We start from the raw sequence: 13953 nt of genomic DNA, 5'->3' as shown, positions 1-13953 counted from the left end.
AGAGAGCAGTGTTATAAATAAAAAGGTAAATCTGAGGCTATAATTCAGATCTCTCTGGGTGCCTGTTTAGAAAAGCTGTTAACTCCATTACCTGAAATTCACCCCAACACCGAATTAACACCTTGGTGTTTCATACTCTCCTGTTGAACTTTATTAAAGCATAATATACATACAATAACATTAACACATTTTAATAGTGTGGGTTGATCATGTTCAAATGTGTGTACATGCACATGTACGTACACACACACCCACACACACACCCACACCCACACCCTGTTAAGCACCGCCCCTACCCACTCCTAGCCAGTTCCCTCGTGCTGGCTGCAGGCACCTCACTCTACACGCCTGGCCCCAGGAGCCACTGATTGGATTTTAGCACTGAAGATTAGTTCTGCTCCTTCTGGAGTGATATAAATGGAACAACACACTATGTACTTTTTGTCTTGCTTCTTAATTCATTGTAAAGCTTTTGAAATTGATCCACGTTGTCTATTTTAAAAAACCTTTTTTGCTGCTGAGTTGTATTCCACTGACTATAACATAAACTTAGTTACCCCATTCATCTGTCGGGAAACACTGACTCCAGCTTTTGGGCAACTTTTAAAGCCTAACTTGCTACTGACCGGGAGCGGTTTGTGGTCTGTCAAAGTCAGACTGACCAGTGAGGAAGGCACTGCTGGGAGCTGTGGGATGTCACTGGATGAGAGGGGAGATTCTGAAGGACTCTAGGAGAGGCTAAAAGCAGCAGAGATCGCTTGGGAACCCGACGCTGTTTCTGAGGCAGGGTTAGGAGAACCGGGAGTGAAACAGGTGATGGGGCCATTCAGCTACTGCGTGAGGAGGGAAGGATGGGGAGTGCAGAGAGGGCCTGGGGGCGACACTGGGGAGACAGCGGTGGTCCATAGTTGACTGCAGCTCCACGACCTTGGGAGAAACAATGTTCCCTCTATCAGCTCTGCAGCTGGCTGTGTCTGCATCTGTTCTCCCAGCCTGATAAAGGGCAGGGCTGCTTTCTCTTCTTTTTTAGTCTGAGCTGCTTTCATTTTTTCAGCCCTGGATGGGCTTCTGCTCTTTCGCTGCTGTGAACAAGTGTGAACGGGTTTTACAGCTTCACAGTTACGAACACCACCGCTCGAACACTCATGTGAATACTGGTATGTTTTCCTTTCCTCAGTAATTGCTGGATCATCTGTGGTACGTGTATGTTTAACTCTAAAAGAAACTTTCCAAATTTGGCCATCGGGATCTATCATGTCCAGTGAGGCACCTTACTTCTTCACACACGTCTTGATAATGCTTCAATTTCATGGTATTTCTCCCCCTTCTTCTGTTACTTACACTTTTTCATAAGGATCAACAGATGCATTTAACTGCATTGCTGACTTCCTAAGCAAATCCGTCTCTTTTTCAGATTGATCAGTCACCCAGGAGGCTGCACGTACTGGACATTTAAATCAGTTTCGCGAATTATTGCATCCTGTGAGCCTCCAACAAAATGAGCTTTGTTTTCCATTTCCAAACTACCAATCAATCCTTTATTACATAAACTAGCAGCGGGACATGAAAGAAATGCTTTGTACATCAAATACCTACTGGAAATACAGAATACTAACCCTAACCCTCATCTTTTCTACTAACGATGGCCCTGCCCAGCCAGGCGTGGCTTAGCGGTTGAGCACTGACCTAGGATCCAGGTGATTGGGGTTCGATTCCCGCTCAGGGCACATGCCCAGGTTGCGAGCTTGATCCCCAGTCGGGGGCACGCAGGAGGCAGCTGATCAATGACTCTCATCATTGATGTTTCTATCTCTCTCTCCCTCTCCTTTCCTCTCTCTGAAATCAATAAAGATATATTAAAAAAAATTTAAAGATGGCCCTTTCCCGTATACCAAACACACCCAATCATGAGCAGTTAAAGTGACTGCTCAGGAATTCCAAGGCCCCACTGAGTCTGAGATCTCAACATACTCCATCCACAATACAACAAGATTTTACCAACAACGGTTTCTGAGTGTAGCCCTGGAGTGGCCCACCTGCTTTCCAAGCCCAATCATTATACCACAGGGAAGAGTAACTCTTCATCCGCAGCACTCAGTTGGATCGAAAAAAAGAAAACCACAAAGGGACACAGTTTTATTCCCTAAGTTTTCATGGGTGCGGGGTTCCAAGATACCTGGCCACTTTCTCAGAACATTTGCATCATCTAGCATAGCTGATAGCTCTTCCCAGGTATGGGTATGTGACGATCATCAACTTGGACTTGGCCAGTGTCCCACCGATTCAGTAATGCTGTGCTCCATACACGTACAGCACCCTCTCTCCACGCTAGAAGCCCACCTCAGTCTATAGAAAACACACTTTAAATCCCCACGTGGGATAGGATATACAGGGTGGGGCAAAGTAGGTTTACAGTTGTAAGCATGTGGAACAGAGCTTATTCTTATATTATTTATTAATTATTGTATTATTTTCCATATGCAAAGCTCCTTTTGCCCCACTCTGTATACTTTTATCGCCATGTCATCCATCCAGGAATGCTCATTTTTCTTGGTTCAAACTACCCTGACTCCAGGCGAAATCCCTGCATAGATGTTAAAAATCAATGGGCAAAGTTTGAGGAGAAACGAATTATCTGTAGAGTCTCAAAGTGACTCCCCAAGATGCTTTTCTTTTCATTACAGAAGGAAAAATCAGAACTTTACAGTGGAGAAACCCAGGAGGTAACACTTAAACCACATGATCAAGATTAAGACTGAGAGATGACATCATGTGCCCCTTGACATGACTGGAGGAGACTCAGGAGACGTAAACGCCTGTGGATCTCAGACTTGATCCTAGCACAAAAGGACTTTAATAGAAAACTGTGAAATTCAAATTAGGTTTGTAGTTATAGCATTGCCTCAACATTAATTTCTTGGTTTTGATAACTGTATTATGATTTTGTGAAAGTTAATATTAGAAGAAATCAGATGATGGGTACACTCTCAGGAAGTCTCTAGTATTTTTGGAACTTTCTATAAAACTAAAATTACTTCAGAATAAAAAGTGGGGGGAAAAGGCCCGCGCTATGCTAACAGCTTCCAAATCCCAGAGCTGGCTGAGCCACCACACGGGCGGGGCGCTGCATTCTGGTGGCGTGCACGGATACGCCCAGGAAGCTGCTCGCTGTGAACGGCCTACTCTTCAAAACCACCAACCCGTTCATTCCAGAGGTCTCCATAACGGGCCTATGGGAGCTGTGGGGAAAGGCTCTGGTGTGGCCATGGCGCTGGCACTGGCTAACTCCCCTGGTGCCCCGACAGAGCGGGCAGGCCGTGGCGGCACGCTGCCCCTCACCCCCGGGCGGCTAACAGCCGCCCGGGTCATGATCCCGGGTCAGCCCACAGAGCGCACCGGCCCATGAAGCAGCTCTCACTACTCTGCAAACAGCGGGGGCACCTCCAGGCTTCCCACCAATGTATCAAAGGTTACTCTGAAGCAAGAGCCCCTTGGGCTACCGCTCGGTCTGGTCCCTAGAGGGCACGTTATCTTCTCTTCCCTCCACAGATCCTCTAAGCAGAATTTTCAGGAAAAGTTAACAGATGAGCTTCTGTTCAACTCTCTCTTTCAAAGAAAATTCTACTGGTTTCTCCCACGGCATGATTCATTTGAAAACTCGGAAGCAGTTCTCCTCTGACTCAGACAGACTCACAGAATCAGCGTATGAGTCACCGCCACCTCCCTTCAGCAATCACTTCCTCCCCCTTACCCTTCACTTAGAGCTAAGAGAAGATGCTCGAGTCAGTGCTTCCCACTGATCCATTCGGAGGTATCAGAGGGGGTTGACGGTTAATGTAAAAGTGCCGTTCCTCTTTGCCCAGAGTCACAGCGGCAGCCATCAGTGTGCGCGGCCACACCACTGTCCAACCTGGGCGCTCTGGGACATGGGCAGCCTTGTGCTATAAAGGTCCCTTCAGCGGAAACCTAAAAATTCAACCCAGAGCCTGGTCCTCCAGAATCAATCAATCTCTCTCCCTCCTCCACCCCACCCCATGTCTATCTATCTGTCTGTCTGTCTGTTCTCTCTCTCTCACACATACACACACACACTGAGGCATTGAGCCTGTCCACACCTCTTCTGGAAATACGTGCCAATTGCATCCCTCCCATTGTACCTGCCCCATCCAACAGGGATTTCACAGTAAAAAATTCTGATATTCTGATTAACTGGTATACTCTGCTCGGTATATCACGAGCCAGTTAAAATTCCATATGTATCTTAACTCAATGCTTTCTGGGGAGTAGTGTTAAAAGAATATATATAGTCAGGGTTATAATCCCGGGTACGCCTGGGTCTGAGACTTGAGTTCAGACAACCTATTAAACTTTTACCTGCTTTACATTTATAAAAAAGGAAAGCCCATGTTTACTGAATGCAGACCCAGAAAGCTAGGATTCCCAATGTTGGCACAGTCCTTTTCCTGGTTCCTAGTTCAGGCTCACTTGCTTTCATATCATTGGAAATATTTTGAATGGGTGCCATTTAGAATGAAGTGCCTTTACCAGGCCCCCCCGTGTGCCCACTCAATGCCGCCAGCGGAAGACTATCTTTCCAACCAAGGCAGCCACCGGGGTGCACGGAAACCTGGATTCCTTCTTCTGCTCAGACATTCATTCTTTAGAAAAGCGTGATGTTCAAAATGAGTCTGGAACCCAAAATGCTTAACCCCTAATTAGTTCTCTAAAACAAACGGAATCTTGTTTCTCCATCTGAAGGGGTTAAGAGTGCTTGTGCATGACCACATACCCTAGAGAAGGACAGTAAACTTTGCCGTCTTTGACAGCTTGCAAAAAGCTTACACTTATCTCCTTCTTAACTAGCCTAGAGAGAGCTAGAAGACATGCTAGTGACGCCTGGCTAATCCCCTCACTTAAGGATGAAAAACTGTGATCCTCATGGAGTTAAATGATTCTGATGTCTATGGTCTTATCCCAATTCATAATCCTTCTACCATACTCCATCTCCATTCTAAATACTCCAATTGGTCATCATAGAAACCTCATTTATTCTTTGGGTAATGCATTTTGAAAAACTTTACAGTACACATTAACAATTCTGAACTGAATGAGATTAAATAGAGATTTAATGACAATTACATCTTGTAATGTTTCACAAAGGAAGGCTGAAACCCAGGAAATAAAGATGCTCTTTAATTCTCAGGAGAACTCTGAGGACACACCAAAAACAAAAACAAAACAAAACAAAACCTGGATCCTCTGACTCCTGGCTCAGGATTCTTTTCCTGTATTACAGAACCTCTTCATTTACTTTCAAACTTTTTTATAAATTTCACAAAGAAACTAGTCATTTTTTTTTTTTCTATCCAAAAAAGAATGCTAGCTTTATGTTTTGTGTTATTTGAGGACAGAATTACTTCAGATGTTTAAAATTATTACTCTAAAAAACCAAGCTTTGTCTCCCATGAATGCTGCTACAATCCTACCATGACCACTCATCCTGTTAATAAGTAACATTAATAAATATAACTTACCAAGAACTTTCAGCTGAATCTTCTTATTTCCAACACCAGGGGCTTTTTTCACTTTGCACTGATATGTGCCAATATCTGACAATTGTAAATTGGTTACATTTATGGACGCATCGCCAGATCTGAGGTCACTACTTGTAAAATGTACTCTTCCTTTTAGATCCGGATAGTAGTCATCATAAATTTTGTCTCCAGAATATAAAATAATCTAAAAGAAAACCAAAATAAGACAGGATAACAACAACAAAGCAAAACCTGCCTCATTAAAGGAGCTCTGGATATGCCACGCGACTGTGGGATCCAAAAGGAGAGTATGAACACATATTACGAGGAAACCTACAACCATTCAAAGCACAGATTAAGAAAACAGAAGAGGTCCATGTGATCCTTGAGTATGGTCACACACTCTCATTTTCAATGAGGAATCCAAGACCCAGCACGAGTGGGTAATCCAGCCCTCCGTGAGTGTGAGGTAGTGAAACTGGACAGGAGCACAGAGCTGTGAATTCCTATACACTCTCTCGGCTGCCTCAGAGCCCACAGTATATATGCCAATCAACTGTATAAAATCAAGTAAACACCACCACCATTCCCAAAAAAGGGGTTTTGATAATTACTTGTGAAATATAACAAAAAAGAAATTGTTTGTCTTAATACTAAGTTGGAGGGTTAATATTTAATAATTGAGGGTTCTAGAAGCTAACAGAAAAATCATAAAATAAACCCCTTAAGATGTGTGCCTAGGTTCACAGGACCTTTCAATTAATCTTCTGCGAGTAAGGCCCTTTCTTAATTCCACTGAGTTCTCTGAGCTAGTTAGTCTTTAATGGAAATAACTAAAGGCTAAATGTAGTGGGAAATTCTGTTAAACCTGACTTGGAAGAGACTTATAAGAGTCACCTCTAAGTATAACTCAAGTTAATTTAACACACTTTATAGTTTTTCACATTTGCTAACAAAATTCTTCAGTCCGGCCCTGGCCAGTGTGGCTCAGTGGTTAGAGTGTAAGCCCCATACACCAAAGGATCTCGAGTTCGATTCCTGGTTAAGGGTATGTGTCTGGGTTGCAGGTTTGATCCCCAGTCAGTAGGGGCGCGTTTGGGAGGCAACCGATCGATGTCTCTCTCTCCCTCTCTGTCTATCTCCCCCCCGCCCCCCGCCTTCCTTCCACAGTCTCTCTAAAAATCAGTGGACAAATATCCTCAGTTGAGGATTAACAAACAAAACAAACAAACAAAAAATCCTTCATTCGGGTCATCTGAGACCCAAGGGGCGAAGATCGGTGGTGCCAAACTCAAATAATAACCAGAACACACTATAGTCTATATGCTGCAAATAATTTTTTATCTGAGATGTTAATTATGGACATCAGTACAATCAGAATAAATGTCCTCCAGGAATTTCCTGAGGGCAGGGGCTTGGGTTCTTTTCTGTATTATTACCTCCTTACCATGCTGACCCCACTCCTAACTCACTAAAGATCTTTTATTTGTATCTTCCGTGTCTGCTTCTAGGAAGCACTCAACCCCCAGCTTGCTAAGTTTGCTAAGTAAACAGCTGAAGGGTCCACAGCTGACCTACTCTGTAAACAGCCACTACTTCAAGTGTTCTATCTTCTCGCCACACCCGCTTGTCAGCAGCATGGCTGAGGACTCCTCGGAGGAGGCCGTGGTATCTCCCTTTGTATTTAACTAGGATTCCCCAGGAATTTAAGCTGTTAGACTTTCGGTTCCTCACTCTGCTACACACACACACTTTGGCAGTCTTTTGACGGGGGCCTGACAAGTAAGATGTGTCCCCACTGTGAGTTATTTTGTAAACTATCTTAGTCTTTTCCCACGAAAACAATGTTCTGAACGGCAGTTAGGACACGGGGAGCGAGCATTTACCAGGCAGTGTTGGTTGCCTTCGCCGCCCTGCAGGGTGGCGGTCTTACCGCATCTATCCCGTAGCCCGAGGAAAGCGGCGGCTCTCCCAGGCCCGACTTTCGCAAAGTCACAGAGCTCAGGTGCAAACCAGACGCCTGTGAGCTGGCACGGTATCCTGACATGGTTAACATTTCTACACACGCGCAGTACTTAAGGAAAGTCTCGTGACAATCCTGAGAGGTAGGTGTATTTGTGCCCATTCTACACGAGGAAACTGAGGCTTACTGAGGCTTCTGGAACACGGACGGCGGTAACAGGGAGCAAAGGGGGGGAGTCAGAGAAACCTGGGTGCAAGTCCCAGCTGCAGTGCTGCCAGCTGTGTGACTCTGGGCATGCTCCCTCAAATCTCTGGGCTCTTTTCTCCTCCGCACGTGGAAGGCAGTAACTCTCCTTTTAGTGTTGTTTTAAGGCTTATAAATATATATATAGTTAAAGTATATGAAACACCACAGAGCACACTGTAAGTACACCGTACATGGCAACTGTCTGCTGACTTAAGAGATCACACAGGGAGTAAGGAGGGACATTTCTCCAGCCCAGTCCCCACCACACTGCTGCTGGCATAAATTTATTAAAGGAAGGGCTCAGCGGGCATATAACGTAGCTCAATTCTATGTAAGCACCCTCTTCTGTACCAATCTCTCCCTCTAACCCTCTAGCTTTCTTTAGGCCTAGTTTTACTGTGTTTTACACTATGAGGCTAGTTTTTTAACCCACAAATGGACACTTAAACCCAGTCCCCGGTTTCCTAATGTCTTTTAAGTTCTGCAGGAAGCAAAGCTGTGCCTCCCACGCAGCACGGATGACTTCAGGTCCTCCTCCCATGAACGAGGTCGCAGGACGACTGACACACACTGGGCTTCTCGGTCTCCAGGACAGCCTTGTTACGGCTTCCCTGATACGTCTTAAGCCAGAGCATTTAAGACCTGCGCTCTACACCCATCTTAACCATGAGAGTGGGATCCTGGGCTTGAAAGGCAGATGGGCACTGGCTGCCAGGGGCATGAGAGTACGTAAGGCCTCAGGTAGACGCCTGTGCTCAGGGTGCTGGCCCTGCCACGGAAGACGGGGGTGCAGGAGAGCAAGGCAAGGAGGGAGGAAACAGGGCACCTGGGCTAAGCAGACAGAGGACTCAGTTTCAACTTATTTCGCTTAGGGCGGCAGAGGGAACTTTCAGTAGCAGAACCAGGACAGAGGTGTGTCCCTGGGGAGGGCAGCCCTAGTCGTTCCCAACTTGGGAAAGCACCTTAATTATTTCCTTCACAAATACCTATGGGCAAACTGCCTGGATTTGCCAAAACTAGTAATTGTGTAACTGCACTGATTCAGCCACGAAATGGCTGAACAACCCCTTCTTTTACGTAGACCATAAGTAAAAATAAAATTTCTCTTCTAAATACATCTATCCCGTGGACTCTCAAACAACATGGGGGTTAAGGGTACCAGTACCCAGCCTCGTCCAGTAGGAAACCCACATATAGCTTTTCTTTTTAATCCTCCCCCAAGGATTTGTTTTTGATTTTAGAGAGTGCGGGGGAGGGGAACCACATCCACATGGTCAGCACAGTGATGGGCACGGAAGGCAAGTCCCACAGACAGCTGCCGAGGGGCGAGCACTCCGTGAACTTACCACTTGGTCTACCTTCTGGTTATCATCTGGGGACAGCAGCCACTCAATGTCCAGGGGTCCCTGGTCTTCCGGACCTTGGGTAAATTTGCACGGCAAGTAGGCAGTTTCCCCTTTGGCCTTTTCAACCATGTGGTCAGGGCTGGTGATGCTCAAACCTCTGGTGACATCTGCAGAAGGAAACAAGCACATGGACTAAGCACCGGCACGCTCAAGCACCCAGCCCTTCAGAAGAGACACAGGATGCAGTGAAAGCAGGACGCAATTTGGGACCCGAGTAGGGGAGCTCAAACTCAGCGGTGCCCAGTTTTTAGTTTGTGCCTTCGTAACATTAGAATGACAGTATAATCTAATCACTGGGACATATACTGATGAATTCTGACACTTTTTTTTTCCGCCAAGAGTTCTTTAATTGTACATTTTTATTAAATTTGATTCTATAACTTTTATTGAATGCTTAAAAATATTTCTAAGCAAAGAGAATAGATCCCAAGAGTTTTCTCATCCCAAGGAAAAAAACCCGTATTTTTCTTTTTCTGGTTTTTGTTTCTACATGAGCTGATGGGTGTAACTAAACTCACTGTGGTAATTATTTCACAATATGCTCAAGTCAAATCATACAGTTCATCTTAAACATGTAGAGTTCTGTACGTCAATTATATCTCAAAAGAAAAGTTTCTCCAAAACTGGAAAAGAAGAAATCGTCACATATAAGCAAGAAATATATAACAGTTGGAGCGTTGTCCTGTACACCAAAAGGTTGCGGGTTTGATTACCGGTCAGGGCACATACCTGGGTTTTCAGTTGGATCCCAGTCAAGGTATGTATGGGATACAACTGATCAATGTTTCTCTCCCACACTGATGTTTCTCTCTCACTCTCTAGTTCTCTCAAAATAATTTTTTTTAAAAAAAGAATATGAGAATGAAAATTTGGTATTAAAAAAAATTTCCTAATTACTCTGTGCTTTTAAGGTTTTTATTTTGTAAAAATAGAATTAAAAAGTTAAATGACATCAGACATCTAAATGTGTCTAAATTCAAATCCTAATCATGGTCTCAGTACTTCTACCTAGTCATTAGAATAAAATGACTTAGTTTTCATAATAGTGTATTTTATTCTTATTTGATACATAAAAATTACTTTTATCTTAAAAGAGTACCTTAGAAAAGTTACATATATATAAAAATAATCTGGGAAGATATCTACCAAACTGTTAACAGCAGTTATTTTTTTGAGAACTGAGATTTTTAAGAAAGATGACTGCCCATTCCTGTTTTATACTGAGATGTTCTTACTACGTATACTACTAAAGAAATTTTAAGCAGGCTTTTAAGTGGCTTTCAGTATGTCATTTTCAAAAAATGTCTAAAACATGCAGCATATACCAGATACAAAAATCTCAAGATCATACAAAACAGTTACTGGGTTTCCTAGCAACAATGAAGGGGCCTCTTTACACAAGAGGCAGTTTTTCAAGTGTTGGATGTTTGCAACAGCCACGAAAGTAACTTTTAAAAAAAATTTATTTTTCAATTACAGTTTATATTCAGTATTATTTTGTATTAGTTCCAGTTGTATAGCATAGTGGTTACACAATCATACACATTACAAAGTGGTCCTCCTGATCTATCAAGTACCCACCTGGTACCATACATAGTTATTACAATATTATTAACTATATTCAAAAGGCAGACACTTGGTCTCAAGCAGTGTCTCCAGGGATTCTTTCCTAATACTGCCCAATTCTATTTAAGAAGCAAACTGAATGATAATTTAAGTTGCAGGATCAAACATAGTCTGAAAACTGAATCAAATAACAAATCTTGTAATTTTATTCAAACTTATATTCAGAGTACGACAAAATATACAGCACATTATCAACAAGTATTTGCAAGGTCCAGTTAATAAGTGCTCGGCACTGGATTAGATGAATAAATAAAAAGAATCATGTCCCATTTGGGCATATGTCCCATTTTGGCAGTGACTGAAATAATCACTCAGTCCCAAATCACTTGTGGGATCGGCAGAGTTTCTTTCCTGCCCAGTCTGACTTCTATCTGAGCATCAAAATGACGAGTTCATCAGTGTATTTTTTTAGTCCTTTATGTTGTCAATCTCCTACTAAGGCCTTAGATCTATTTCCACCCTGAGAACGGAGAATTGGAGATCCTAGAAAGCACTAACTCCAACTGGCAATGCTTAAACAGACAGCCCACCTTGATTTCTTTAATTTTACTTTCGAGTTTAAGCTACATGTTAACTGGGATGGTCTTCAGTTATTTTTCCCCTCAAGCAATCTTAAAATCATAGGAAGTTGGAAAGTGCTCATGAAATTTTGTGGTTGATTCAAAAAGAGAGAAGTAAACATGTGAGGACTTTTAATAATGTTTTGAGTGACGAAAGTCTTGGAGAAAAACAGGAGAAACAAAAATTATGAAGTGAAAATCAAGTTTACATTAAATATTTTAGGTAAGAAAAATCAGCAGGCAGCATTCAATAAACACTCACTAAATGAAGGATAGTTTTGTGTTCTATCACTGAGGAAACAAACAAAAGGAATGCTACGAAACATGCTTTCCATGTATTTACCTACACCAGCAAGATAAATGTGAAGTCTGACCAGTGCAGTGGCCTGTGCACAGGGATTGAAATCACAGTCTGAATGTAAAATAAAGACATGAGAGGCCAGGTGTTTCCTACCCTGCACCCACCGTGAGTGTTGCACATTTGCTTTTGAAGCCAAAGACCTGACTGTCACTGGTTTTCTCTACAGCAGAGCAAAACTTCAGGTACTCAGCTAAGTAAACAGATAAAAAATAAAAATCTCATAGGCACAAGGACCTTCATATCAGAGAAGGCGAGAGAATCTACCGGAGATGAAAGATGATCCATTTCAAAACAGGGGAGAAAAATTAAGTTGTAATGTGGCTAAAAGTATGTGAAAATAAAGTCAGACCTTTACCTATTGAAGATGGAACGACAGCAGTGAAAGTGTCCTGGAGGTCTGGGGCCAATCACACAAGGACATCAGAGGAAGCTCTAGGGGGAGGAGTGGAGTCCCCAGCTGTGTGGGTCATGCTTTCCCACCTGAAAAGCCCCCTTTCTCCCACCTCCAGCCCCTAATCAGAGGATCCCCACCTTTCACTTCCTCTCAAAGGGTTTCCCGATCCCCAGGCAGTCAGGGTTAACCACTTCCTTCTGTTACACAACACTCTTAGGAGGTAGTCGTTTACCTGCCCCTGCCCTTAAGCAAATAGTTTCACTCACTTAACAGATTTTCAGGGCTTATCTTTGGAAGGTACATCCCAAGCCTTATCTAGCAAGCCCTCTACCCTGGCCCTGTGGTTAAACAAAACTGTAAAACAGCAACTGGAGGGCAGAGCTCAAGAGTAGAGGGAAGGTGAAGGAGCCAGTGAAAGGGGAGTGGTTGGCGAGGGGAGAGGGGACCACCAGGCCTTGTGGAGAAAACACCAAGGCCATGGGAAGATCACGTATCCAGGGAAGCAGAGGTGGACCGACAACACCCAGACGGGAGGTACAGCTCAGAAGGGGACGCCTGTCATGTGCTGATGGGATCAGCCCATTGCTTATTACTTTAATATTCACATTACGAGAAAGGTTAGCAAATCTGGTTAAAACAAAAACTAACGTGATTGCAGCTTTATATACAATGATGTTAAAATGAGGAAAATATGACATTAAGAAAAGCTTCTTTGTGAATATTCTAAAGTCCCAACTATGGATGAAGAAGAGCTGCTGGTCTGCCTTTCACCTATCTCTAGAACATCAGGCAGAAAACTATTCCACACTCAAAATCTCTGGAGTTATCCCAAAGATATTAAGCAAAAAAGAAAAATTAGAAATTAAAACAAAAATTTAAATTTAATTTCTAAAGTCCTGTATATTTCTTTAGTTTCTTGGAAAGGGGAATATTATGTCGACCTTAATGTCAGTTGTGATAAACAATTTATCTGACATTGAGATTTTTGAGAAATGTTAAAGAATGTCATAGAGGTTACTATTCTAAACACAGAGGACATAATCATTCAATCGGATTGTAGAGTTGGGATCACAGAAGTTCCTAAGTTACATAAAAACACAATAGTAAAGCCCTGGTAGGGTGGCTCAGTCTGTTGGAGCATCATCCCATACACCAAAAGGTTGCGGGTTCAATTGCCGGTCATGGTGTTATGGGCAGTTAAAGACATGAGCAGAGCAAGGACGACAGGCCAAGTAGAGAAAGCCCCAGATGGCTAGCAAGGAGCAAAACTGGGAAACAAGAACCTCACCCTCAGGGGAACCTCTCCTCTCTAGCATGTCACTAGTCATGCAGTTTAGGCCCCATGACCTTTTCCTCCCTAAACATAACATCTAGGCCTCAGTTGTAGTTCAGCTCCAGGCACAGAAAAGCAGCAAAACCAGATAAGTGGCGCCTTGGCTGCCTCAGGACCAGATACAATGACCAATGACCCTGCCCTGGAACCAACCAGTCAGTGAAGACCAAGACCCTGAAAGAGCACCCCTGGAAAGCTGATGAATATTCTACTGAGACCCTCCCCTAAGGCCTCCCCTAAGATTCCCACTTGCCAGAGAGAGAGAAATATGCTCACGACAAAGGACCCAGGGTGCTTCCCCCTCCTTCCCTCCTAGGGGACCCCAGGAGACTTGCAACCAGGGGAGCAATGGGCAGCAGGAGCTCATCCAGGGCTAACCCCCGAGCCTGTCTCCAGGCCCCCTTCTCTCTCTGACTCCTCAGTGAGCCAGAGCAGCCCAGCCAGGCTCTCCTGTTACATCCTCTGTGCCCTTCCTTGTTTCACTGTCCTAAGTACATTTTTGTTGCAGCCAATACATTCTTATTTTGCCA

At 43.6% G+C, this 13953-nt stretch overlaps 1 protein-coding gene across 2 annotated transcripts in view; it reads right to left on the bottom strand.

Annotated features, from left to right (window-relative positions):
• The window catches only part of CXADR (CXADR cell adhesion molecule), a 49436-nt gene that overhangs the window by 19043 nt on the left and 16440 nt on the right, over window positions 1-13953 (bottom strand). For both annotated transcript variants that reach the window (XM_087818374.1, XM_087818373.1), the window contains exons 2-3: window positions 9090-9256; window positions 5535-5739 (exon numbers count right to left, since the gene is read on the bottom strand). In XM_087818374.1, the coding sequence (XP_087674500.1) occupies window positions 5535-5739; window positions 9090-9256 (372 nt within the window). The remainder of the gene's footprint in view (window positions 1-5534; window positions 5740-9089; window positions 9257-13953) is intronic.

The sequence above is a fragment of the Miniopterus natalensis genome, chromosome 6 (genome assembly GCF_054644295.1).
Source record: "Miniopterus natalensis isolate mMinNat1 chromosome 6, mMinNat1.hap1, whole genome shotgun sequence".
NCBI lineage: Eukaryota > Metazoa > Chordata > Mammalia > Chiroptera > Miniopteridae > Miniopterus > Miniopterus natalensis.
Note: the sequence above shows the minus strand (reverse complement) of the source record. Positions and strands in the feature narration are given on the sequence as shown.